A 27,945-nucleotide genomic window follows, 5' to 3' on the forward strand; every position below is an offset into this window, starting at 1 on the left:
AGACCTGGTATTAATGCGTCCTGTGACCATCTTAAAGTAACGTATGGACACAAAATTGGACAGAGGAGGGATTTGAGATCTGACCACATTTGGAGATGGTCTGGTCTGCGTATACTCAACTGGCATGTGATAGCTTTCAGGTCGACTGTAGAGATCAGAGCAAATGGCCTGTAATCATTTCATTAATGCCTAATTGAGGACCTGATCCATGTAGAAAATGGGCAAAGCTCCAGTCATTTGTTTAAAATGTCAATGAAAATCGACTGATCACAGCAGTGCTTGAGGGTGAAGGGTACTGTGTTTTAGGATAACACAGCAATACCATCACTCAGTCAGGGAACACTTAGCTTCCTTGCTATGGATTAATCAATATTTGCAATAAAGGGAAAACCAAAGGACTTTAAAATGACATAAGATGTCCATTTATGATGATGATTAGTTGTAAAGCCCCTACATATTCACAGTACATTATCGCAGTAGTAGAGGCCAGACTAAAGTTATGAAGATTAGGCGAAACTTCAGTAAGGAAGTTCTGTCCCCTCACGATCTGTTCCCCTCTGGTGAATGTGGGCTGTTGCTCTATTTCCTTATCTCTTCCATTTTCCCACGCTGTCAAAATCAGTCCATCCTCTATTGTCACGTCACTACTTCCATCCAATGAACTATTAGCCTGCCTTCTCCCAGCCAATCATTCCCTTGTCCCTCTGCTTTAAAGTCACTGTCATTCTGTCACTCCATCCACAGGCTGTCCGTTGCACAGCCCTCCTCCTCCCCATCTCCACCTCTCCGTGTTCATCCGAGGTCTCCTACAGCAACCTGCCCACTTCCTCTTCTTCAATATCCTTCAGTTAGCCATAACATTATGACCACCTGCCTAATATTGTGTATCCCTGACCCGTCAGGTGTACTGTGGTGTCTCGGACCAAGACATTAACATCAGATCCTTTAAGTCCTGCAACTTGTGAGGCTTGGCCTCCATTGATCAGACTTATTTGTCTACCACCTCCCACAGATGCCCAGCTGGGTTGAGTCAACATCTTGAACTCGTTGTTGTGTTCTTCAAACCATTCCTGGGACATTTTTTGCTTTTGGCGGGGCGCCAACAGTGGTGTACAAGGTCTGCAACAATGCTTAGGAACGTGGTATGTGTCAGAATAACATCCACATAAATGGTAGGACCCAAGTTCTCCCAAGCAGACTAGGCCATCTTCTTCCATTGCTCTGTGGTCCAGCTCTCATGGTCACATTGATGATGTTTTCAGCAGTGGACAAGTGTCAACATAAGCACATTTACTGGTCTGAGGCTACACAGCCCCATGCAAAATAAACTGTGATGCTTTGTGTTTTATTTTAAAGACTAAATCCAAGCAGTGTGGAGTGAAAATGCATACGTAGTTGGTTCTCATTTTTATACAACTTGAAATAGACATCACATATTAGCATGTGTAGATTGGAAATGGGGCATCATGTTAACGTAAAGCTTAAAGTTGAACCCCTGGAGACCATCCGTGAATGTCTTTTACCAAATTTTGTGATAAAGATACCAATATAATTACAATCCATATAAACTGGAGTGTAACAAATTATTCAATTGAAAGAAAGGCATCTGTAGACACAACATGTAGACAGATCCATACCTCCTCCATCTCCCAAAAGCAAAACAAACAAATATAACATTATCTTTATTGACTCAGTCATCTGAGTATGAAAAAAACTTTATAACCCTTAGAAGTTTTCATTGTTTCTGTATAATTAATATAATGAGAAGCACTATGTTTGTTCCTGCATTTGTTTCTGTGTATGTGGAACGATGCTGATTGTAGCTGACACAAAAAATTATAATGTGACCTTTGTGCGGAAAAAAGGGGAAATAAAAAGCATCAATTTAGCCCAAATACGTCGTGTTTAATCTTTTCAGAATATACAAACAACGCCACGGGACAAATAATTTAAATAAAATGCACATTGTTATATTCATGTGGCCACTGAACTGTGTCAGGGAGTGAGACCTCTCTCTGTCTCCTCCTCCCTGCTCGGTTCGTCCCTTTATTCAAATAAAAAATGGAAAACGTAATTTCTGCCCAATGCGCGCGCTCTGGTGTGACATAATGGAACGTGCCAGTCTAGAAAAGCTCGAGGCAGTGAGCGCGAGGAGCGAGCATTCAGACGGCGGCGGAGAGCGGGAGACTCGTCACCGCGTCCAGGAAAATAAAAAAAAAAAAAAAAAAAAAAAAGACTTTTAATATTTAACAGCAGATATTTTCACACCGAGGTTTATTTCTTGTGAGGGTTATGGGCAGGGCGGCTCTCTGAGGGAGTGTCAAGCATCACGACTTGTCATTTTCACCCACGGAAATAATGATGAAGAAGGATATTAACTTGAGCTTGGCGGACGACGCAGACCTCAAGCCGCATCTCCGCGACGCCGAGAGCATCCTCAGCTCCCCGGACCTGGGGCTGCTTAAGCTGGCCTCCCCCGAACTGGAGCGGCTTATCATCCAGTCCAACGGGATGGTCACCACGACGCCTACCAGCTCCCAGTTCCTCTACCCGAAGACGGTGACGGATGAGCAGGAGTTCGCCGAGGGCTTCGTGAAGGCGCTGGAGGACTTGCACAAGCAGAACCAGCTGAGCGGAGCCGGGCAGACGAACAGCAACCTGGATCTGTGCGCTAACATCGCCCCGGTTGCCGTGCAGCCGGACTTACCTGTGTATACAAACCTGAACAGTTACGGCAGTGTGCCAATGGGAACCACTGTCAACTACACCACGGACACGGTCCCTTTCCCGCCTCCTCCGTCACATCATTTAGGGGCAGCCCCTCCGCAGACAGAGCTCTCTCGGGTCCAGCCGCCGCCGCCGAAGGAGGAGCCTCAGACGGTTCCCGACGTTCAGAGCTTCGGGGAGAGCCCGCCGCTGTCTCCCATCGACATGGACTCACAGGAGCGCATCAAAGCCGAGAGGAAGAGGCTCCGGAACCGGATTGCAGCCTCCAAGTGTCGCAGACGCAAGCTGGAGCGGATCTCCCGGCTGGAGGACAAGGTCAAGACGCTCAAGAGCCAAAACACCGATCTGGCCTCGACGGCTAGCCTGCTGAGGGAGCAAGTGGCCCAGCTGAAACAGAAAGTCCTCACTCATGTCAGCAGCGGCTGCCAGCTGCTGCCACACGAGGTCCAGGTGCACTAGTCGGAGGGACAGAGCTGTAAGGGGGCTACCGACCAGCATATAAGCTTAGTGGACTTCGTTAATGTTGGTCTCTGTATGTAGCGTAGCCCAAATGTTCGCCGATCCACTAGAGGGATTAACACCGGGCCACGCACGCCAAACTGTATATTAATTATCGGCTGTTTTAAAATGGCATTTAGAATTTGTAAAAATGTAAACATACCTGGTAGAACATTAATCAGTATAATAAATAATGAGACTCTTACGCTGTTATCGGCTAACAGTTAATTAAAATAATGTGCGTTTTTATTCCTCCACCTGATGGAGGTGATACATCAGTGTTATTTATTGGATTTTTATAATACGTAATCCTCAGTGGGTTCATTGTGTTTGGGCCGAAATCAAGGGCATTTGCATTTAATGTATTCGATGTATGAAATCCTGTTCTACCTCGTATGTGTGTACTGTAGGACAAGGCAGCATTAAACTGCCAGTATTTTCAATGAGATTTGGTCATGTTTTCCTGATTGAGGAAGAGGAACTTTTGATGGCAGACACGTGCCGCATATCTTGATTTTCTCCTGTAAAAAATGTTTACGGACTCTCTATTTATATTCTCAAACCTGGACCAAACAGTACTTCTACAACAATATGCACATTTATGACACAGATATCCTTAATTTCTGAGGAATTGGCTGCAAGAAAAACACCCACATTTTATGTGTAAGAGATGATCTACATGTATAGCCTCTGTATTTCTGTATGGAACAATTTGCATGTTGTTGACAAACTCGAATGTTGCCCTCAGCTGGGTGGCACAGGGCGCAATTAAGCATTGTTTGTTATCTTTAACCTTTACACACACGTGTATCATGTCTATTTTTACTCAACTGTGTGTCCTTGTTTTAAATGTGAGGAGTCCTAACCTTTCTGTGCAACTGACTGTTGCTACAACCTCTAGCCAACAGTTATTTGGCTTTATGTCTGAATTAAATGCTGCTCGGCAATAAAGCTGTTTCATCTATGTTTGGTCAGTCTCATATCTACATGCATGTGTGCAGCTGTCAGCTGGAGGTAAAAGGGCGGTTTAGGCCTGCAGCACATCAACTCCAAGGCGTCTTGTAGCCATTAATGGAATTTATAAAACGCACAATTGAGGCTACATCTAATTTAGTAAAGTCTTTATAAAAATACTCATTATTTCACTAATTATACATCCTCCAGTGGAGCGTGAAGTAATGAAGGCAGTGTTGCGCAATAACAGGATTTGAGCTGCATGATTTCTGCTCTGATTCTGAAGAGTGTGTAGCAATCTGCATCACATCATCATTCTGGTGTATTCCTCCCTCTGCTGGTTAATTGGGAAATTAAAAAAAGGAACTCAGTTTAAAGGGAATTTGGGCCCATTTCTTGGAGGTAAGAGACTCTCACTACTAGTTGACTGGCTCATATATGAGAAAATGAAGGACTGCTGTATGGCTGATTTATTTCAAATATTACTGATTCCCCAACAGGGAAGAATTACTCCTGATTAAACTGGATTTCCTTGGAAATAATGCTATTGATTGCACTGCACATTTGTCCTTAAAATCAGACATTTTATTCATTACTATACCAGTACCTTCGGTCCACTAATGAACAATTGCATACTGATATAAAAGTCCTGCACTAATTAGCTTCATGAAGGTTATGGTATCCAGGACGTGTTTAATATAACTTTATGAGCTGTTGATTCAACAGTGTTTTCGTTTTGGAGGCTGTGATTTGTAGTACTATTGAACTGCGTTGTGCTGACATGTTTGTATCAGTACAAACTACATCCTCTGAAATGATCACACCACCTTTCTTACTTGAAGATCTAGTGCAGGACTGTTATATTAGAATGCATTTGTTTTCTATAGTGTACCTATAACATCAGACAATTCTGCGCTCCATGGCTCTTTTCTGACCAGGGTTGGAGATTTTATATTAGTTAAACTAATCAGGTAATTTATTCCCACTAAATAAGTGTTGCCTATCTGTCCTGGAAGAGTATTATAACGTATAATGAACATTTCCTTTGAAGTGTCTCCAGTACCCCAATTGAAAGATGTGACGAAAAATGTTCCTTGTGAGTTTACACATAGAAACAGCAACATGAAGGGAAGTGCTGGTGCCAGGAGACAAAATGACAACACGCTTGCTAAAGATTCTGATTCGGATCTGACGCTAAAAATTCACCCAAACATTTTTTTCTTCACCTTGATGTTTTTTTAAAACTCTCTAGGAGTTTGGTATTGTCCATGTTTCTGACAAGTTGCTTCTTACTTCTACCAATGAACAGTGAAACAGTGACATCCTGAGGCTGCTGATAAAATGACCTCTTTATCACTGAATATCAGTGTTGCAGAGCATTCATCCTCATTCATACCAAACCCTTTAATTATTTTTAATTAAGGCACAAAAATCACAGCCAACTCCCTGTTAGCAAGTTTTTTTTTATTATTGTTTTACCACAAAGTACAGATAAAAACATCCACAGCATATTCTCTCACCTTAATGGCCCAAACTGAGAAGGATTTGAGGAGGCAGTGATACGAGACCAAATAAAGTTACGTTTCTGCGTGCTAGTAGAAGATCTAAAGTCGGCAACCTCTACCAAGCTTGATGGCGTTTTTGTGTACATACTGACGTGTGTATTGCTTCATAACTGAGAGACACATTCATTCACGAGCAGGCCTAGAGATGAATGCAGATACAGTACAACATGGCTCTTTTGGGATCTTCGGGTTTTTACCGTCTATTTTTGTTTTCTCTTTTTTCTTCTTTTTTTTTTCCTAGTTATTTTGATGCAAGCCTGAGTCGATACAACACAATCCACGCACATGACTCAAAGGTACAGTATTTACAGATCTGGTTTATATGGGGAGGAAGACAGAGAGGAGAACAGTTTCAAAGCTTGGATTTTACTGGAAAAGAAACAGTCACAACCAGTAAGAAGTTAAATATACCCAGGATTAAAATCCTTTCCCAAGTTAGTCGAGATAATTTCACCAACCATCACTCCCTTCTTTAATAACAGCATGGCTGCTTTGACTGGGGCCTTAATATTACAAACAGTAACAATTGTCTGATTCATATTTGAGACTCTGACTTCAAGAAGTGCATGCTTTTTAGCCACTCTATTGATCTTTCCAGTGTTTTGCACCTTCAGTGGGTGTCACCCTCTTCACCTGTGTTTTTACTGTCAGTAAAGTATTGACCAGGGTTCACTAGATTGCTCCACGCAGGACTTGTTTTATTGCGATCTAAAAACTGCCCATTCTGGCATCCTACAGCATAAACAATAAGCAATCTTTGGTGAAGTGAAAAGAAGGAATACCGGGCAAACCCGCTTTAACTGTGGAAACTGTATTAAAACAAGAGTGCAAATACTGTCTGAGGGATGCCATGCCCGAATGAGTGATGCCACGTTGACTCTGAAAACAGAATATTTAACTCCTGCACTGGATCAAGCTACCCGGTCTGTGAACAGACCAGCAGATCTGATGTTTGTTTGACAGTGCTGTCCTTAAATTACTTGAGGACTGAGCGTCGACGTCACACACAAACAGACAAACTGATGCCGGCTGCTCCGTAATACTAAGTTTGAATTAGTCTTGCTATGGGCAAACAAACACAAGGAGTCTGTAGTCTGTAGTCTGATACATTTCCTCCCATGATCAGAAATGTCAGTCTCTCATATAATGCAATTAAACACATGAGTGGCTGCACATGTGAACTGCAAACACACAGGCCTGAATACATTCAGTGCAAACTTGACTTAAAATCTAAACAGATGTTGTGTGTATGATCAGAAGCGACAGTGCTGAAATCTTGCATGACTGACATTTAGGATTTCCCTAATCACGAATGACAGATATATTCATGCTACAGTATGTCTTTCCTGTCTTGATTCTTGCTTGTCTTGTATAGTGTGTCTGCGTAAACCTTTTACACCTGCCAGACAAAAACTAGTCACTGTCCCCCTGATTCTGGTTTGATAGATTTGGAACGGTTTTTGGTAGTTTCTGTGGTATTGAAGCCGAGCCTGCTGTCGTGGTAGGCCGGCCAGTCAAAGATTTGTACCATGTAGCAACTACAAACTCAGTTCTGGCTTCACTTGGGATCTTTCTCTCGCATCATCCTGTTCTCTCCTGATGTTTCCTCTCACTGCCTATGGGCAAACTATAAGAAATAGGCAAAACACCATAAAAATGATCGCACAAAACAACATTGTTTGCATCCTCCAAAGCCCCATCAACATGTCTAAATGATCTGATATTTGATAGAGCAGCTGGGACTACAAGGACATCAGTTTTAAAGTCAGGAACAGTCAGCCGAATTTGGTAATTTATCAGACGCCTACGGGATTTTCTCTACTGCCTGATCTAAAATAATGTTATATTATTATATAGTGTTAAGATTATTGGTTGCTGACAACAGGATCAACACAAAAAGCATCAAAACCTTTGCTACATTGATAAAAGTGTTCTTGAGAAAATTGATCACGTTGATCTTTCGGCCTGATCTCAGCTTAAAGTTTCTTCCTCTAATATCAGAGTTATGTTAAGATGTCACACTGAGTGGCTTTGGTGGATTATAAACAAGATACTAAATTTCAGAATTTAAGTTTGAATTTCTGACTTTGCAACATCTCAAAAGTAGCATGAGACCAAACCAACAGGGAAATATAGAAGCTCACCGAGGAGCCGCTTCCACGCGCCATCCAAACAAACTTTACTACATAGACCTTTTATATTTGATACTATCCTCATAGATCTTCATACCTTTTAAAACATATTTCCAGAAATTCACACCTTTAGATATTGTATACTGTATATTGCACAACATTTATATGTACATTTGAAATAAATATAATTAAATAAACATGTCTCCTAATCTTTTTTCTATTTTTCACCTATCTATAGCTTGTTCATATTTTCCCCATCCAGTGTTTTAATGCTAGAAAAGAATAAACACGGCGCCAGAGTACAAAATAAAAGACGTAAAAAAAAAAAAGGCAGAATGGAAATGCTCTGATGAACAATGAAAAACAAATGCTGTTTAGATACCAGGTGAGACAGCACAAAGAAACATTGATTTGTGTATTCTTTGATTCTGCGTGCAGCCAGAATCATATCTGAAATGTAACACATTGAGAACGAGCAGATCTCAGCTGGATAATCACTCCCACATAACTCCACAGTGGCCTTCTTGGTGACCAAATCCAAGGCTGGCATCTTTTCAAGACATTTGACTGACATGAAACAAAGTACTGTAAACATTGGAAGGATTTAAATGGCACTCTTAGGACGTACGCCGTCAAATCCTTCTTGTAAAACCACACCGAGGAAGAGGGAGACAACGGAAGATGGGCCGGAAACCTTCTGGGCTGCAAAATGTCTGAAATGCTCCAGTTTAATAAAACTTGCTTTGGCATCAGACCAACACCAGTACTGTTAAAACATAACCTTTTAGCTCCTTTGTGCGGAGAGAACACACTTCAAACACCAGTCCACTACCACCATTTCAGCAGTTCAGACATTTTACAGCCTGGCTGTTGTGACCATTAGTAAATGATCCAACAGAAAGAAGCAGGAAAGGGAGTGAAAAGGATGATGAAGTAGGGGCCTGAGGACCTGGGGTCCAACTGAAGGAGGACAAGAAGAAAGACAGCGGAAAAGGTTTTTGGGGAATTAGTCAGCTTTAACATGCACAGTCCTGGTGAGGAGGAGCGGGCTGCTCTGTCAGCTGGGGCCCCTGTTTGGCCCCTGTGACGGCGGGATCGCCGGCGTCCAGACTCTCAGACATCTTTTCACAGATGATGTCAACCAGGCGCTCAAAGGTCTGCTTCACGTTGATGTTGTCTTTGGCGCTGGCCTCAAAGAACTCAAAACCTGGATGGAAAACAAGGTATGGGTGATGGTCAGAGAGGTTTGTTTGCTCTGTCAGTCCATTAAGTCTTAACATCTACTGAACAGACAAAAAGATTAATGGCTCCCAGAGAACAAATCCCCAAGGGCTGGTTGGAGCCTACCTAATGAATCAAGGGGCATACACACTTACAGAGAAGCAACCATTCACACCTACAGCAAATTTAGAATCATCATTTAGAAACTCAGCTAAGGATACATTCACACCTGGTCAACAGATTTGTTTGATGGAAAGAAAATCTGTTGTGACTGGTCTGTTACTGTCATCTACCAGCATCCATCTACACATTTCACTTTTCTCGTCCCTCCATCCATGTCCTTCAAGTCCTGTCAACCAGTAAACCTACTTACATCAATTATGGCATCTTGTTAGTGAACTCTGGTGCAGTTTGACTGAAATATGAAAGTAGCTTGGGCCAAAGACAAAAGTGAAATACTTGATTATAAAGGAAAGAAGCAGATATGTTTCTGTTCTATTGCCCATAACAGTTCAGTACCGGTGTTAGAGGTGCTGTCTCTTTGATGCATAGCTTTATTCGTGTGTGCAAAAGAAAGTCAACTGAAGATGGTTAACCAAGCAAGAGGCTTCTTCAGTTCTTCAGAACTTGGATAAGTGATGAAACACTCAAGAAAACTCAAGTAAGTTTCACTTTTAATTTCAGATAATACTATAAGCCTGTATCACTAAAAATCTCACCTGCTAAATCAAACAATCCCAGCTGACAGTAATGTTTTAGAAGTGCAGTAAGTACTGTCAGACATAATACGTTTGGCCTTTATCTTATGTTTCAATATTAAAAAAATATATATATTTGGTCCAGCCCAAGTTTGAATGCAGTCAAGCCTTCTCTGCTGGCCTAAACTTAATCAAAATCACTGACTTACATTTTAATATTTTCGCATTAATCTTATGAAATGATTCCCGATAGCCTATGCTTTTCATGTTATGGCTTGTCTGTCTCTCAGCTGCGGTTATTTCAGCCATCATGTCTTACCAGAGTCAAAGAATAATAATAATAATAATTAAATCTGCAGACGGCTGAAGCTTGAAACACATTGTAATGATGCTGTTCCGTTAACCAGTCACATTTCAAGTTCATATTCTTAGGCCTTTTCTGTGGTCGTCCTCTGATTGGAGGATCAGAGAGCCGCTGTGTTTAAGCCAAGCTAGCAGTTGATGTTCAGCTGATGCAAGCTGCCCAATCACACTGTCCACGTTTTGAAAGCTATTTGTTGAACCCACGATGCAAGAAGGAGGAGACGCTATTGATTTGGTTGCAGATCTTCTTAGAAAGTCATTTTCATGGCAGACTTTGAAGGAAAAGCTGGATATTGTGAGGAAAGGCCGCCCTGGATACCTGTCTATGATGCAACGTCCTGTTTTATTGCGTATCTGTATGTTGATGGTTAGGGATGTAACGATGCATCGTGACACGATTAAAAATCGGTACAAATGCGTGACAATTCGCACCGGTTGACAGAAAAAATGAATCGCGAATGCGAGAGAAGTAGGATATGTTCTTTTTCTTCTTTTTTTTTTTTTTAGAAATAGGTTACGTTATCTTAAAAAAAGTCACTGGTTGGTGACTTACGTCGGCACGCTCAGAACGAGGGAAGACATGGTGACGGTAGGCAACAACTTTGAAATAGAGGATGCACCGAGCGGTTTTAAATCACCTTTGTGGCGGCATTTTGGATTCCCTATATACACAAATACAACCGGTGAGAAATGGACATACAAAACCAAAACAGCATGTAAATATTGCAAGAGACTGCTAACATATAGCGGCAACACGAGCAACATGCAGCAGCATATTAGCCGCCACCACAGTGAGAAGCAAAGTAACGTTACGCCAACTCGTGAGCGAAAATTGCCGAGGGGGCAAACCACCCTGACGAGAGGCTTTGCATCTCCTCTCCCCCATAACAACGCAAGAGCGCAAGAAATTACCAGGGCAATTGGTTATTTTATTGGAAAAGATTTGAGGCCATTTTCCGTCGTTGAAAATGAGGGCTTTCGGCTGTTGATGAACACACTGGAGCCAAGATACCGCATCCCGTTATAAAATCCAGTTATTCTTTGCTATTTAAGTGAATAACTACTTCAGTTCCACTTTTTTTATAAGACACAAAAACAGTGTTTAACAGTGTTTCTGTAAAGAAAGGACCTCTTTTTTGGCCAAGATTTTATATTCTTTTGTTATTTAAGATATTGAATCTCACCAGTTAGTTTACTTGTGAGATTGTTTCTATAGAAAGGAGATATTTTTCATGTATTTTGTTGTTTAAGATGACCATGTAAGTTGCACTTTTTATAAGAGGACACAAACTGTTTTACAGAGTTTCTGTAAAAAAAAAATCGTATCGTGAACAAAAAAATCGTGAACCGTATCGAGTCGTGAGTTGAGTGTATCGTTACATCCCTATTGATGGTTTCTATAACAGTGGCGTCATAACGATCGTATTAAGACGTGGTTTGAATAAGGTTGGAGGGCATTGAAGGTCTAGGTGGAAAATGCACGGCCCACCACTGGTTGTAAAGGTGAGGCTATTGGAAGCAAAACCAATAGCTTAAGTTACTTAACTAGTTGGAAAGAGCTGCGTCATTAGAGCGATCAATAAATGATATACATCTTGCGAAGCCTTGGCAAAAAGATCTAAATCAAAATCTAAGAAAAATACTCAACATAGAAACACATAGAAATATAGTGTTTCTACTATATATGCACTGTATGTGTATGTGCCATGAACTCACCAAGGTGTTCAGACAGCTGCCGTCCTCTGTCTCCACTCACCACTCGCTCGTCCTCCATGTCGCACTTGTTTCCCACCAGCAGCACCTGGGCGTTGTCCCACGAGTATGTCTTAATCTGAGTAGACCTGAGAGCAGACACATCCCGCAGTCAGAGAGAAAACACAAAGGTCGTGGGGTCCAAATATCATTACAGTTCCACTTTATCTCTCTGCAGTTACCAAGATTTGTAGGTTTGTACTCCTAAACTGTAGATGGACGACAACAGACGCGGCCATTATGATAAAAAGAAGAAAATCAAACCTCTAACTCATCCTTTCACTCAAACTTAAAGGCCCTGGGAACTAAGAATGATAAAAGACCGTGATCACTGCAGCATTTGATTCCTCTGCAGACACAAAGGATCCTGATAAATTATACAGAAACCTGAACCGGATCATCTGCTCTGTTCTGCAGTCCACTGTATCTCTGCATCTATTTCCAGACTAATGCTGACTCTTTGGATGTCGTTTAATCCATCATCCACACAACACTTCCTCTCACAGGTCGACCTCTATGGTGTCCGTTTTCACTCTAATATAATAATACAACAGCCCCCTCTCCTTCAGGTGACGGCGTACCAGTCCTGGACGGCATTGAAGGACTCCTCGTTGGTGATGTCATACATGAGGATGAAGCCCATGGCTCCTCGGTAGTAGGCCGTGGTGATGGTGCGGTAACGCTCCTGGCCGGCTGTGTCCTGAAAAGAACGACATGAAAAAACAGAAACACGTTAGATGTTTTGAGTGAATTTTGACGGATTAGGTTCGGACACAGTTTTTGTTCCAAGTCCAACATTGGACGCGATCTTTATTTTTTTTTCCCACAATGACACTCCAGACTTATTCTACCAATCAAAACCTCCTCTTGATTAACACAGAGAAACTACAAAATAAGAATAAAACTCACATTCCTCCAGTGAATCTGATTCAATGTAAGGTCTCCAAGTGCTTTGCTTGCAGCAAGCCACTTCCCGTCACTTCAATTTAATAGGTAGTTTTATCTATTCTGTGAAAACATATGCTACTGTTGGAGAGCTGCTGACCACTGCAGGCAGAAGGTATTAGAAAATTCTGCTTACGATGGCACTGCAAGCACTGATGCATCAGCAACTGTATAAGAAAGCATTGTACCAATCTGCCAATGTGAGTAATAAATTACTTTTTTCCTTATACTGTGAGTCTGGAATGAACCTTTGTTCTAAATGTTTCGATTAATTACTATTATCAGCTACATTGGCAGATAACACACAGATGATTTCTTGTCTTAACGAGTGTCTTGTAAAATGGTAAAACATTATTTGTAGGATATAAAATCTCAATGCCGGTCTCTCTTGTTTTGAATCATTAAAGGCATTAAAGATTATTTTAAAATAGAAATATAACTCAGTGTGGTTTCATCAGATCCAATTTCCTTGTATTTATGCAGGTAAAAACAAAAGATGACCTGCAAATGATCCAAAACCTGGGAATCAAAGCAAGCCTGAAGATGAGACATCAAAAAGAGGCTCAGACATTAAACTGACTCCATGTGATCTGGTAAAGCCTGCGTATTAAAAGGTCTCAGGTGGCTTTTAAATCTACCAGCAGCTGACAATTCATCACCCCTTCTCTCGTCTTTATTACCGCTGTGGACTTCGCTATTAAGTGATCATGCCTCTTCCCCTCGCCTTGGCCAGAGACCCAGGTGAGGTTGAATTTCATTGCTAAATCCTAATGAATGTTCAGGGAGTTAAAGCTCAGTGTTTCTTGTTGCCAACACTGTAGCCTCTGGTCCAAAAGCATCACTCTGGTGTCAGTATAGAGATCAGCAGAGGAAAAGACTGAGGTTGGCAATTGTAATGTCAGTGCTGCACGTAAAAAGGTTTTAGTTTTTTTATTTCTTGATACAGCATTTGCAGATTTTCATACCAAGAGTTAGATTAGGACAGTGATAAAATGCTGCCTTCAAAAAGAACTTGCAAACTCGTGGTTATAACACGGGAATTCATCTACGTGACTTGTGAGCTTGGACGTTATCAGACATTTCCTGGTACAAGGTGGTAAATACTTGTGAACAGGTTAAACACAACCCCATCTGAAGGCAGCATCAAGCATCACAGTCATGTCTGCATGGTAAATGAGAAGCTGGAGCTAGCAGTTGGTTAGCTTAGGTTTACATAAAGGGATCTGATGTTTAAATACTTTAACTACTATTAAATTAAATAAAGTCTTTAAGTATCCATGTACGGTGGGACAGTGGCGTGGTGGTTAGCACTGATGCCTCACAGCAAGAAGGTTCCGGGTTTGAATCCAGGCCGACTGGGGAGTGTGGAGTTTGCATGTTCTCCCTGCGCCTGCATGGGTTCTCTCAGGGTACTCCGGCCTCCCACTGTCCAAAGACATGCTGGTTAGGTTCATTGGTGATTCTAAATTGGCCGTAAGTGTGCATGTGAATGTGAATGGTTGTCTGTCTCTCTGTGTCAGCCCTGTGATAGACTGGAGACCTGTTCAGGGTGTACCCTGTGTCGCTCTCATGTCTGTGCTACAGTCATGAAACATAAGCTAACAGCTGGTTAGCTAAGCTACGCATAAAGGAGTCTGAGGGTTACTTTTACAATTATTATATGAAACTGTGTACTTAATTTTACATAATGTACAAAATTAGAATTAGTCTGTACTTATTTCCGCCCAAAATATGGACAAGGAGATTGATGTCACTCTCGTGTCTGTGCTATAACCTGAGCTAGCAGCTGGTTAACTTAGCTACGCATAAAAGAGTCCGAAGTCTAGGTATACAGTATGTAAAATGAAGAATGTGTGTGGTGTAGGACAGGCTTTAGAGTGCAGTTATTAATTTACTTATTTTTTCCCAAGAGATAGTTGACGAGATCGGGCCGGAAATTATTCTGGAGAAAGACTAGGAAATCTCCCCTCTTCAAGAAACTCTTCATGCTCGGAAGAAGGAGACAGAAACAGTCACAGATTCACTGATGAAAACCTGTGACCAGACGAAGGCTGACTTTGAGAATGAACTGAAAAAGCTCAGATCAACATACAACACCCAGCGCAGCTCTGACCTGCAGCAAATGGAAACTGAATGTCAGAAGAAGGTGAACCAACTGCAGGAGCAGATCACTGAGAAAGACAACTTGATCAACACCGTAAGAAGCGACCATTTGGCCATTTCATCTGAGCTCAGCATCAGACAAGCTGAACTGAACCAGAGCATCAACAAGTGCCAGGCTCTGAGAGACTGAAAGAGATGGAGAAGCTGTGGCTGGAGAAAGAAGAAGCCCTGAAGGAGAAGGCCAGCAAAGCCGAATAAGAGCTGAAGCTTGTGATCGCCGAAAACCTCCGTCTTCAAGCGCTTGCCCTTCAGAACAAGAAGAAAACAAAGAAAGAGAAGAAGAGGGGCTTGTGAGGAAGTGCCAACTCCCTCACTGTTTACCGTTTATAATTTTAATTTATCTGATTTGCTATGTTGGATGATACGGATAGAGCATGGACATCTTAGTTAAATGTTTTCTTAAAATAACTGAAATAAAGAATAGTTAGCAAGACAGACAATGTGGTTTGTCACCTGGTTCCAGTCATTTGTGCTTCTGGGCATGGGCATAAAGAGGAAGCACGCCTCTATAGCTACCCTTTTATGGAAAGTAAAAGGAGGCGGGTATCGTTTTGATTGGAAGATAAAATGGGTGGAAATTTTTCAATTAATTAAGTCAAATTGTTCATATTGTACCTTTCGTTGATTAGAGCTGAATGTACTGTATTTTTTTTGTTTATATTGCGGAGTTTAATATGTATTTGTTGGGACAAACAAGTCAAGGAAGTTATGGTTTTATTGTTAATCATGTCCGTCCTCCCTTCACAGATCTACTCTGATAGGCTGATTTGAACTGGAGAGAAGACCTATCAGAGTATATATAGGCTGAGAATGGTTTTTAGTGGGGTTAGTTTTTTTTGTATGCTATGGGAAGAGCAGCACCCCATTTGTCTTTGTTAAACGACTGCCTTTGTTTGAAATATGGAGAATAAAAGTCATCCTGTTTTTCTGCACACCTCCTGGCGAGCGTGATGTGTTTGTGGTCCTGCATCTCTCTTTACAACAAATGGTGTCAGAAGTGGGATCTCATACGCCTGTGAAGAGTCAGCGGCAGAACCCGGAGTAAATGAAAGGTGTAGGACGTGGAAGAGCTCGTTCGGCAAGAAAAGCCACCCTGGCAGACATGGAGGAAAAGACAATGAACTTTGTGCCGCCACCAGATGGGGCCACAGCTGCTGAAGGGGGAGAAGAGCCAGTAGTACGACCTAAGGTGGCTATGGTCAGTGGTGACAGTCAAGAGCTCTCTGAACAACATTTTTTTGAAGAAATGAGAGAGTTTATGCGTCGATCTAAACAGACTGAAGCAGTACTTTTCGAACAGATTAAGCAACTAAGAATTGAGATGGTACCAAGGTCTATGCGGGACTGGTCCTCGGAAGAACATTATGAGGGCGCTGATCAACAATTTCCTTCTCCCATGACTGCTGGTGTTCAAAGGCTGCAGACTGAAACTTCCAAACTACAAATGACAAGGGTCCAACCTGAAAAACTCACTCCACATCAAGCTCAAGGGCCCAACTCCTCTTCACAGCAACTTCCAGTTCAGCATCAAGAACATGCTTCTTCACCAACCCGTGCTGCAGGACACCATGTTGGTGATCCTAGAATACCTGATTTCAAAGAAGGTGAAGACCCAGAGAGTTTCTTTGTTCGGTTTGAACGGATAGCCAGAACATGGGGGTGGCAGCCAGTTGAGTGGGCAGCCAGAGTGGTCACCTTACTGACGGGGAAAGCGCTTGAAGCTTATGCGGGAATGGATGAAGAACAGTCTGAATCCTATGAAGCTATTAAATCTGCAGTGTTAATGAAGTACAATGTAACCGAAGAAACCTATAGACAGCGTTTCCGGAGCACTACTGTGCCGGTGGGAGAGACGGTCAGAGAAACGTACAACCGGATTAAGGGACTTTATAGACGATGGATGCGACCTCAGAGCCGCACAAAGGAGCAGATTGGTGAAGTCATCATCTTGGAGCAGTACCTCCGTGTGCTACATCCTGATATCCGCACCTGGGTTAAGGAACACAATCCCCAAACTGGAGAAGAGGCAGCCGACCTGGCAGAACGCTACACAGCTGCTCACCGGGACCCCATGAAGAAAAGAATGACTGTTGGTAAGCCAAGGTTTGGAGAGAGCAAAAATTGCAGTTTTCCTGTTATGGACAGTGTGGACAGTGGCGCGGGTAAGAAAACTGCTCATTCCAACTTAAAACCCAACTACTTGGTATGTTTCTACTGTCAGCAACCGGGCCACAAAGCTTCGGTGTGTCCTTTAAAAAAATCAAAATCTGTTGAATTGTGTGCTGTACCTCGTCCAGACAGTGATCAAAGTGATATTAATAATACTGATATGGTTCCACACAAACATGTAGTGGAAGTGACAGTTAATGGTAATGTGGCAAAGGCTCTCGCTGACACCGGTAGCTCCCAAACTTTGGTAAAATCCATCTTACTGAACAATGCACATGCTAACTTTGAGCGAAGTGTAAATATCACATGTGTTCATGGATGTAAGAAAGATTATCCGACGGCAGATGTGATCATTGAGGTTGAAGGCCAAGCTTTCCTGTTAACTGTTGGAGTCCTAGATCACCTAGCCTATGATGTGATCCTTGGTGATGATTTGCCCATCTTAGACAACTTAGTCCAACAAAACTCTGTAGCATATGCCTGTGCTGTAGTTACTCGTTCTGCAACCAAGGGGTTAGAACCACTACCAGATGCAGATGATAGTTTGTATGAAGGGGTGGGTAAGGTTAAGAAAACAAAAAGACAACGACGTCAGGAGAAGAACAGACATATTGGCAAAGGTAAATGTCCTGAACCTACTCTCCCTGTAACCCCGCTAATAGAACCTCCCTGGCAAATCCCAGACAACTTCAGAGAAAGCCAGATGAATGACTCATCTCTAAAACCTCTTTTTGCTAAGGCACGTGTACTAGAAGGGAATCAGGAGGCAGACTCAGGGGGACTGAGTAGTGTTATTGGGGATCCCTTCATCATAAAAGACAATCTTTTGTATTTGGCTGACATTGACGAGCCCAGACTTGTTGTTCCAAAAGAGCATCGTCAGATAATATTACATTTGGGCCACAGTGTTCCGTGGGCTGGGCATTTAGGACAGGCCAAAACCTACGACCGCATTGCTCAACGCTTCTATTGGCCAGGTATGTACAAAGAAGTAGTAGAATACTGTAAAACATGCCATGAATGTCAAATTGTAGCGCCCACCAAAGTTTCAGACAGAGGCCAGTTACAACCATTACCCATCATGAGTGTGCCATATGAGAGGATAGCAATGGATATAATTGGTCCCTTGCCAAAAAGTAGTAGTGGCCACAAATTTGCCCTCGTCATATGTGATTATGCGACCAGATATCCGGATGTCTATCCTCTGCGCTCCATTCAGGTCAAACATATAGTTTGGTGTTTAGTGGAGTTGTTCTCAAGAGTTGGCATCCCAAAAGAGATCTTAACAGACCAGGGTACAAACTTTATGTCACATCTTATGAAGTCACTGTATTCCCAACTTGGTGTAAAAGGGATAAGAACAACCCCATACCACCCTGAAACTGATGGTCTTGTTGAAAGATTCAATGGTACACTGAAACAAATGTTAAGGAAGTTTATTGATGACACTGGCAAAGACTGGGATAAATGGATGCCTTTTCTTTTGTTTGCGTACAGAGAGGTACCCCAGGCTTCAACTGGTTTCTCCCCTTTTGAGTTGTTGTATGGCAGACAGGTCAGAGGCCCCTTGGACATGCTGAAGGACAACTGGGTGGCTGGTGAGGCAACATCAAAAACAACCAACATCATCTCCTACATTCTGCAAATAAGAGACAAACTGGAGAGTTATAGAGAAAAAGTCAAAGAACACATGCAAGAAGCTCAACATAAACAGAAGGTATGGTACGACAAACATGCTCGTGACAGAGAACTGAAAATTGGCCAAAAAGTTTTGCTACTGCTTCCTACAGGACCCAGTAAATTGCTAGCTAAGTGGCAAGGTCCTTATTCTGTTACCAGAAAGGTGGGACCTGTAACATATGAAATTTTCTGTCCTGACAAACTTAAACACAGACAGTTGCTTCATGTAAACCTGTTAAAGGAGTACCAGGAAAGAAACAACCCGGAGACAGGTGGGGAGCGTGTTCTGATGGTCCAGGATGTCCAGCCAGAAGATGATGAGGTGGTGGAAGCTGAAGAAGCTGACATGGTACCCTTAAGACAGCAGTGTACACCCCAACTCCCTCCAGAACACTTGAGTGTGGATCAGTGGCGTCAACTGGGTAAACTTAAACAACTTTTCCCTTCACTGTTCTCAGAAAAACCTGGACGTACTGATGTGATAACCCACAAAATTGTTCTGAAGGACCCTAAACCTGTCCGCCTGAAGCCTTACAGAGTTCCAGAACGAATGATGGAACCACTAAGAAAGGAGGTCAAGATGATGCTAGACATGGGAGTCATTGAGCCGTCTAGGAGTGAGTGGTCAAACCCTATTGTCCTTGTTCCCAAGAAAAACTCCACTCAACCACGGTTCTGTTCTGACATGAGGAAACTGAACAGTATTTCCTGTTTTGACACTTATCCGATGCCACGTATTGATGAGCTGTTGGAAAGACTGGGAAAAGCCAAGTATATCACAACCTTAGATCTATGTAAAGGTTACTGGCAAGTGCCTCTTGACCCAGCTTGTAAAGAATACACTGCTTTCCAGATTCCAGGAATGGGTTTGTACCATTACACTGTGCTACCTTTTGGTCTTCATGGGGCGCCTGCAACCTTTCAAAGATTAATGGACATTGTGCTTAATAATTGCTCCAGGTTTGCGGCTGCTCACCTCGATGATGTTGTGATTTACAGTGAATCGTGGGAGGAACACCTGCAGCATCTTGAAGTTGTCCTAACCAAGATCCAGGGAGCTGGACTGACTCTGAACGCAAACAAGTGCTCTTGGGCCCAAGAGGAGGTGAAATACCTTGGATATTTAGTTGGCCACGGACAAATAAAACCACAAGTAGAGAAGATAAAGGCCATACAGCTGATTCCGAGACCGCTAACCAAAAAGCAGGTGAGATCCTTTTTGGGACTCGTGGGATGGTACAGAAGATTTGTTCCTCATTTTGCTACACTTGCAGCACCACTCACTGAACTAACCAAAAAGTCAATCTCTAAAGTAATTTGGAATGATGAATGTGAGAATGCCTTCCAGACCTTGAAGAGACAGATCTGTCAAGCTCCTGTGTTGCAGACCCCTGACTTCACAAAACAATTCCTTGTGCAAGTCGATGCCTCTGGTGTGGGATTAGGAGCTGTGTTAATCCAGGGAAGGCCAGGTGAGGAGAAACCTGTCCTATTCCTAAGTAAGAAGCTGTTTGACCGGGAGAGAAAATACTCGACAGTGGAAAAGGAGGGACTAGCTATAAAATGGGCTATTGATTCGTTGAAGTATTATCTTCTGGGAAGAGAATTTGTGTTGCAGACGGACCATAGACCCTTAAAGTGGATGCACTCAAAACAGCATCAGAATGCAAGAATCCTGCGTTGGTGTCTAGCTCTCCAGCCATACCAGTTTACCATACAGCATTGTCCGGGTAAGAGAAACCTTATTGCTGATTATCTGTCCCGTTTGCCTGACCTGTGCAAACCAGAGGGCGAGGAGGTGTGAAATGTGAGGAAGTGCCAACTCCCTCACTGTTTACCGTTTATAATTTTAATTTATCTGATTTGCTATGTTGGATGATACGGATAGAGCATGGACATCTTAGTTAAATGTTTTCTTAAAATAACTGAAATAAAGAATAGTTAGCAAGACAGACAATGTGGTTTGTCACCTGGTTCCAGTCCTTTGTGCTTCTGGGCATGGGCATAAAGAGGAAGCACGCCTCTATAGCTACCCTTTTATGGAAAGTAAAAGGAGGCGGGTATCATTTTGATTGGAAGATAAAATGGGTGGAAATTTTTCAATTAATTAAGTCAAATTGTTCATATTGTACCTTTCGTTGATTAGAGCTGAATGTACTGTATTTTTTTTGTTTATATTGCAGAGTTTAATATGTATTTGTTGGGACAAACAAGTCAAGGAAGTTATGGTTTTATTGTTAATCATGTCCGTCCTCCCTTCACAGATCTACTCTGATAGGCTGATTTGAACTGGAGAGAAGACCTATCAGAGTATATATAGGCTGAGAATGGTTTTTAGTGGGGTTAGTTTTTTTTGTATGCTATGGGAAGAGCAGCACCCCATTTGTCTTTGTTAAACGACTGCCTTTGTTTGAAATATGGAGAATAAAAGTCATCCTGTTTTTCTGCACACCTCCTGGCGAGCGTGATGTGTTTGTGGTCCTGCATCTCTCTTTACAACAGGGCTCGACACGTGAAAACAAGCAAAACAGCAGCACCGAAGAGGACGAGGCCACAGTGTCTCCACCGCAGGACGACAAACGAAACAAGAAACGCAGCTTCCGGAGAAAACAACCAAAGAGCAGTGATGATGAAGCTGTTGTATCTCCATCTCAGGATGAACAGGGAGATGACAGAAAGAAGAAACATCATGGCTTCTGGTGCAGGGCACGCAAGATGATGAGCCGCCACAGCGACACTAGACTGACAGAAGGTCCCTCTTCTCCAGGACCGTGAACCATCCTCTGACACCAACTACATTAGTGTATTAGCACTAACGTGTCACATAAGTTAAACTGCAGACATAAAGCACTAATCTGTTCTGTGTGTTTCACTCTGTGACACTTTAACGAGTTGCAAAGTGTTCAGAAATAGTCTAATAGTTTGTCTTTTACATTCTTTACTAGCCTCACCACATAATTCATTATTTCTCAAACATTATAAACCATTCATTATAAACCGTTCAAGTCCTCAAGTATGTATAAAACTTAATTTTATAGTTTAATACCCAGATGAAAGACTGAAAACATGTAAAGAAGAGATGGGTTGTTGTCTCTGGCCTTGTGACTCAAGTGGTTAGAGAGGTCCTCAACAGAGGCTGAGGTTGTTGGTTTGATCCTTGGACTCTTCCACAAATGTGTTGATGTCCAACACCCAGAGGAAAGACTGGAAAGCTCTAAATAATCTTTGCTTCAAACCTCTGACCTTGTAGGTCAAGGTGTAAGGTCCAGCTGGAGGTACTCTGAAGACATGAGTTTGATCCCCAGGTGACTCAATGCTTTTTTTTTTAAAATCTGACCTTTAAAATGTAACGTTTCTTGTCAAATTATGTCTTCTTTGTGCAACGGTGGAATTAAGCTACATTATGTCACAGTTTTTCAGTTCAAAAACAAACAAAACAATGTTTTTCAGTTTTCTGTTCATTCTTAGTTGCAGGGGAAACAATAGAACTTTAATAATATTCATAATAATAATAATAATAGAAATTATAATAAATCTGGATGCAGAAAATAGACCAATCAGCAGCGAGGTTTTTATTTCTAAACAACTGTGCTCTCTGCAGGGAAAAACAAACTCCTTAGCAACAGTTACCATGGCTACTGCGTTTTTCAAGCTTTGGTTTGAAAGGTAACTGCAGCTGGTCTTTAGGATTAACACAGACACACCCTTTTGAGTGAACATTTGAAGAAATAGTTTATTAATCTGTATTTAGCAATTTAGTATGTTTGTGCATATTAGTATTGGCCAGAAGTTGTGCACTTCTGGTTAATGCAAGGTGTTGACAAATTAGCCTGAATAACCTCATATTAAATACAGAGAAGTAATTTTTGAACTTACTTGTTGTTGTAAGTTAAACATCTACGTAACACAACTTTATAAACTGCAATGCGGAGTCTCTAACGAACACAACACTACTTAGACTTTGTTTATTGTTCTTGGACTTATCAATGTGTCCATTCACTCAATCACACATGATCACTCTCAGGTCACAAGAAGATTGTATGATGTCTGTTTTTAGCGAGCTGACCTTTACTTTTCCATAGTGTTTGTGATAATGTGCTGTAACTGCAGTTTAGATGTCCACTCAAAGTGCTGCAGGCTTCTCAGGGTAAGAGCCTGAGCCCTATACCTAAAACGTCAGTGTAGGTAGCAGTGAGTGGTGTTATATAATAATCCTCTTTGTGCTCACCACGAGCCCTGGAAACAGTTTTGAAGAGAGAACTGCTAAAAACAAAGTAGACAGAATTTAAATGGAGAACATTGAGCTTCTAAACTATTGAGTAGTTTGATGTTATGATAATAATTGCTATTATTTAATTCATCATTTATTTAATTCATCAGCCATTTCTGACAGGAGAAACTCTGTAGAGTAAACACATATTTAAGATTTTAGGGTTTTACCTTACGGTTAAAATGATTTGTTTATTGTTTATGTCTAACATTATTCTTCACAGCGTGAAGCCATAAAGACGAAAAAACACAAATTACCGCCAACCTCCAGTGTTATGCATGCTGACAATATTTATAAAAACACAAATCCAGTGAGACAACATGTTTGAGTGTGTGCAGTCCTACATTGATCCATATACATAGGATTAACTGTACACTGTGAAATAAACTGTATGTTGACTCAGACCATTTTATTTTTGCTCTACTACCGGAGAGATGGGGGAGGGGGTTGTGTGTGTTGTGTGTGTGTGAACGGAGGTGAAAGGGGACGTGTAGTAATGGGGGATGGTAGAGCAGCACCCAGTCATCGTGTTCTCGTGCTCTGATTGGCCAATTGTGTCTTTCTTACCAGAGGCAAGACCTGGCAAAGGCTGACAACACACACTCAAACTACGCTTTGCTCAATATCATAGCTCTGGATGCTGCAGAACGACTTGTTAGGGTGGAAATAGTACTGCAACACCAGTTTCTTGTAGCTCGGCTCACATGTTTTTCCAGCACACTTGTCTTTGCTCTTTGACCGTGTTGATCTTTGTAAAGTAAATGCAGATGCTATATAAAACATTATCGTGTTTGCTACTTGCGCATATCACTGTAACTGGATGTGTTTAGTTGTCCTGTCAGTACTTCTGCTTTGGATAAACATGCTGCAGAGAAGTCGTGCAAATCAGTGTGGTCACTGCACAAAAGCTGCAGCACTACAGCAACTGAACACGTTAAGAAACAAATATCTGCTGTATTATATATACGTGAATTTAATCAAATATTTAAGATTCAGTGTTTAAACGATCTTTTAATCCTGCCTTTTGAAAAACCCTTCAAATACAGACATGGCGGGGACTACCACACCTCACTGTCTTTAGTGTGTCAACATCTGTACTTATGGCTGGCTACAGGTTTAATCTGGGTCCATATTGATACCAAGGCTGTAATAACTGTAAACAGTTATTGTGTGGAGTACAGCTGATAGATTGGATACTACATTTAGTTGACTAGTCTATTAGTCTAGATTTGAACACAACTGCTTCATTCCTAAATACTCAGCAAGTCTCTCAACCTCTTACCCAGATCTGTAGTTTGATCCTCTTGTCGTTCCTGTAGATGGTCTTCACCTTGAAGTCGATGCCCACCGTGCTGACGAAGGCCGGCGTGAAGGAGTCGTCGGCGTAGCGGAACAAGAAGGAGGTTTTGCCCACGCTGCTGTTGCCGATGATGAGGATCTTGAACATATAGTCAAAGTTCTGGTCCGAAGACTCCTTCTGCCCGTAGGTCGCTGTTGCTGAGGCCATCTGCAGACGAAGAAAGAAAACGTTAATGAAACGGCTGCGTTTGAAAGCTGACAGTATCCTTTTCTGAAATTTGAGTTTTCTGTTTTGATTTATCTCCTCGTAGAATACTTTTTAAAGCGCAGCACCAAATTTGTCAGCTTTAGAAAGTTCTGACTGAGATCTATATGAGTGTGGTACTGCGGCAGTGAAGGATCCATCCCACAGTATATGTTTATATACACAAGAGCAAGAGAGCAAGCAAGAAAGCGATTATAGATGCCATCATAGTGAGAGTAAGAAAAAGTAAGGAAATGTAAAGTACCACCGTAATTAGTCACACAACTGGACATTAGTTTGCACTGATGATTTAATAATCGTTTTAATAGACTTAAAAATACACATCAAAATACCAAAAAAGATTTGGGCTGTTTAAAGCTCTTAAAAGCTCTTTGACTCTATCTCTATGTACTGTACATCAGATTTTAACAGCACTTGATTAAAATAAATGATGAATTGATTAACTGCTGACACAGGAGCCTGCTAATCTGACATTAGGATGTTGGACTTGAATTACATGTATGGTACGGACTAGGACAATGTGGAATGGACCCACTAAGTGGGGTGTCAGCTTTCATGACTTGATCCTAAGGTAACACAATGAGCAACGCAGTCATATGGGACATTATAAGATGTTTCTAAAACTTGGCTAATATATCCTAAATCTTGGCAGAATGCTAAATTATCTTTAGACCAACTCTCTGAAAACAGCAGAGGTATTGTTTCAGAAAAGTTCATATGTTTAATGAGAGATTTATACAAAAAATCTGGTTCTCTTAGCATCTGATAGACTCAGCATGTAGCAGGTGATAGTGATTAACTTCCTTGGCTTAAGCACTGTACATTTCCTTCATGGAAATTAATCAAAGAGGCACTATGACCTGGGTGACTAAGAACCTCCACAGACATACCCCCAAAACAAAATTTAAGGTAAAACTTGGGGTGTTACCCTCTGTCAAATACTGATCCTTCATGGCTCACACTTAGAGCTCAAATTACAGCCCATTAAAGATGTAACATCTACACCAAAGATGAAGAGAAGTAAGTATGCGATGGCGGTAACTTTAGATTTAGTAGCCTCCAGTCTCTCCAAATGAAAAGATAACAAATGTTTTTATACACAGTATGTTGTGCATTTCCAGGGGACTAGAGTCTACTTTCAGTTGGACTCAAATAAAAATTTTCTAAAGCCTTAAGAGGCCACCATTCATGTTTCCTAGACGCACAGCGAGATGCAGAACTGTGTAAGTTTCAGTAAGTAAAAGTAAATCAAACCAATTTTGTATAATAATGCCTATAATCCTGAATTTGTGTAATGAAATAAGGTGCACTGAAGAAAACCGAATTCTGAATTCTGAGTATTCATGACGAAAAGTCACAATAAGATTAACACCCAGGTTACCCAACACCTCTAAAGCCAGAGTTTATCAATAAATGTCTTAGACTCACATTTAATATTAAATCAACACAAAAATGCACTTTGACACAAATGATCAAGTCACTTAGAATTAAAATAATTTCAACAGACTTTATACAAACAAAACAACCATGTACTCCATAATTTCACCTCTGCTGTTGACTAGAAGGAAAAAAAAATAATATATGTAGCCCCAGATATAAAGGTTTGACACTGTCTTTCAATGTCCAACACAGTCCGACATTAACATCAAAACAAGCTCCCAACAGTTCATGCAGGATGCCTCTGACAGCAGTCATGTCGGGACAACATTTGTTGGTATGCAGTTGGGCATTAGGCAGGACTAGACTAAAAGGTTTTAGGAAACACTGTTGGATCCTGAGAACACAATGACTTGAGCCCACAGGACTCAGACTCCCTGCGCCCGGCTCTATATTTAGACCGTTATCTCGACTCGGCTGCAGTGGAACACTAGAACTCAGGGAATAAAGCACAAACAACACAACTGCACCGTCCTCTCAGCTCGGGCCTATCGGCTTACATGAAGGAACAGGGAGATGCTTGTTGAATAATGAAGAAGCACTGACCCTTCCTCAGCACATTGATGGTTTGTTATGAAAGGGGGTCTGAGATGTGATACGGCCTGCTAAGGTCGACATAACTGCAGTGCGGTGCAAAGAAATCCCAGAGAAAACTGCTTTGTGTGAGGATTTTATTTATTTATTTATTTATTTTTGCCGGGTTCCTAATTCAAGAACATCTGAAAAAGGCAGCAGCTGCATGGTTGTCGATTTCTGTTCAGTTGATGATATCTTCTGCTCTGCCTGTGACGTCAGTAATTCCTCTCAAATCTGCAGCCTGGGGCGTCTGCCTCTGCTCAAGACTGCAAGATTTAGAGTAAATATGCCATGAAACAGTTTCCTTCAAAAATGAGACGTGCATACTGTGAAAAATACAAGATAAGGCTTGGATTGGATTTACAGCCTGGAAGCCAGCCCAAGTTCCTCTGACCAAAAAACATTTGTAGCAGGTCTGAAGTCTCTCCGTTGGGAGCTGATTATGCACCAGCAAAGATCTAACATGCCAATCAAACTGTCTAGACAGAAGAGTAACAGCAACGTATTCATAAAATGTCATCTGAGACCGCAGAGTTGAATTTGCTTACAACAAAATGGTCTCTGACTGGTTGTGGGACTATCCATTTGCATACAGAGGTATTTCTTTCTCTGTATTGGTTGAAATAGGCCCCATAATGAAATGCAAATGGTGTATAAATGGTATAACTCATATTCTGATAAGAACAGAGTCTGATAGGCTAAGACTAAAGGGAAGGCGTCTGAGGTATTTGTTCCTGAATCAAAATCAGTTTGAACTGACTTTGGCCCTGCTGTGCAATGTGACAAATGAAGAAACACATGAAAGAAAGGCTTTATTCTGAAATTACTTTAAAGTTAAATATTTTTACCAGGTGTGATTCATGACATGGTAAATTAAGTCCCAAAATTCTAAGCATTAAGAGCGTTAGTCCCAGTTCTCTTAATAGATTACACCCTGAACTGGGTCTCCTATCACAAAGTAATACAAACTCCTGCAGCCAGCAGGTTTCAACCCAGAACCTTCTTGTTACGTGGCATCAGTGGTGGCCACATTACACAAACCAAAACAGAAAGAAAGGATAGCCAGGTATATCCAAAAAGCCATGTGTAGCCCAGTCAGAAAGGTTAACAGACCTTCAACTTGCTGACTCAGACAGATATTAAGGTGTCAACAGTACAGGCCTTGCAGATCGCAGTGAGAAAAGATACAGAGTCACTTCCACGTCTGCTAATGTAGACTACAAAGAATATG

The 27,945-nt window shown here is 41.6% G+C and overlaps 2 protein-coding genes across 2 annotated transcripts; one reads left to right on the top strand and one right to left on the bottom strand.

Moving 5' to 3' along the window:
* Window positions 1-1,000: 1,000 nt before the first annotated feature.
* LOC311490681 (transcription factor JunD-like) lies at window positions 1,001-4,993 on the top strand. Its single transcript, XM_084548299.1, has one exon. The coding sequence runs from the start codon at window positions 2,359-2,361 to the stop codon at window positions 3,184-3,186; it is 828 nt and encodes a 275-aa protein (XP_084404425.1). The 5' UTR covers window positions 1,001-2,358; the 3' UTR covers window positions 3,187-4,993.
* Window positions 4,994-8,648: 3,655 nt separating this feature from the next.
* Window positions 8,649-27,294, bottom strand: rab3ab (RAB3A, member RAS oncogene family, b). The gene is made up of 4 exons (XM_084548951.1): window positions 24,420-27,294; window positions 12,492-12,610; window positions 11,875-11,999; window positions 8,649-9,083 (listed from the first exon to the last, which is right to left on the bottom strand). The coding sequence occupies exons 1-4, from the start codon at window positions 24,642-24,644 to the stop codon at window positions 8,893-8,895; spliced, it is 660 nt and encodes a 219-aa protein (XP_084405077.1). The 5' UTR covers window positions 24,645-27,294; the 3' UTR covers window positions 8,649-8,892.
* Window positions 27,295-27,945: the final 651 nt, after the last annotated feature.

The sequence above is a fragment of the Chelon labrosus genome (genome assembly GCF_963514085.1).
Source record: "Chelon labrosus genome assembly, chromosome: 7".
Lineage (NCBI taxonomy): Eukaryota > Metazoa > Chordata > Actinopteri > Mugiliformes > Mugilidae > Chelon > Chelon labrosus.

Coding starts and splice junctions, on each gene's coding strand:
- LOC311490681 (XM_084548299.1), top strand. CDS start 2,359: ATGATGAAGAAGGATATTAACTTGAGCTTGGCGGACGACGCAGACCTC.
- rab3ab (XM_084548951.1), bottom strand. CDS start 24,644: ATGGCCTCAGCAACAGCGACCTACGGGCAGAAGGAGTCTTCGGACCAG. Junction 12,000..12,491: donor TTCAATGCCGTCCAGGACTG/GTACGCCGTCAC, acceptor GTCTGCTCTCAG/GTCTACTCAGATTAAGACAT. Junction 9,084..11,874: donor GCAGCTGTCTGAACACCTTG/GTGAGTTCATGG, acceptor TTTTCCATCCAG/GTTTTGAGTTCTTTGAGGCC.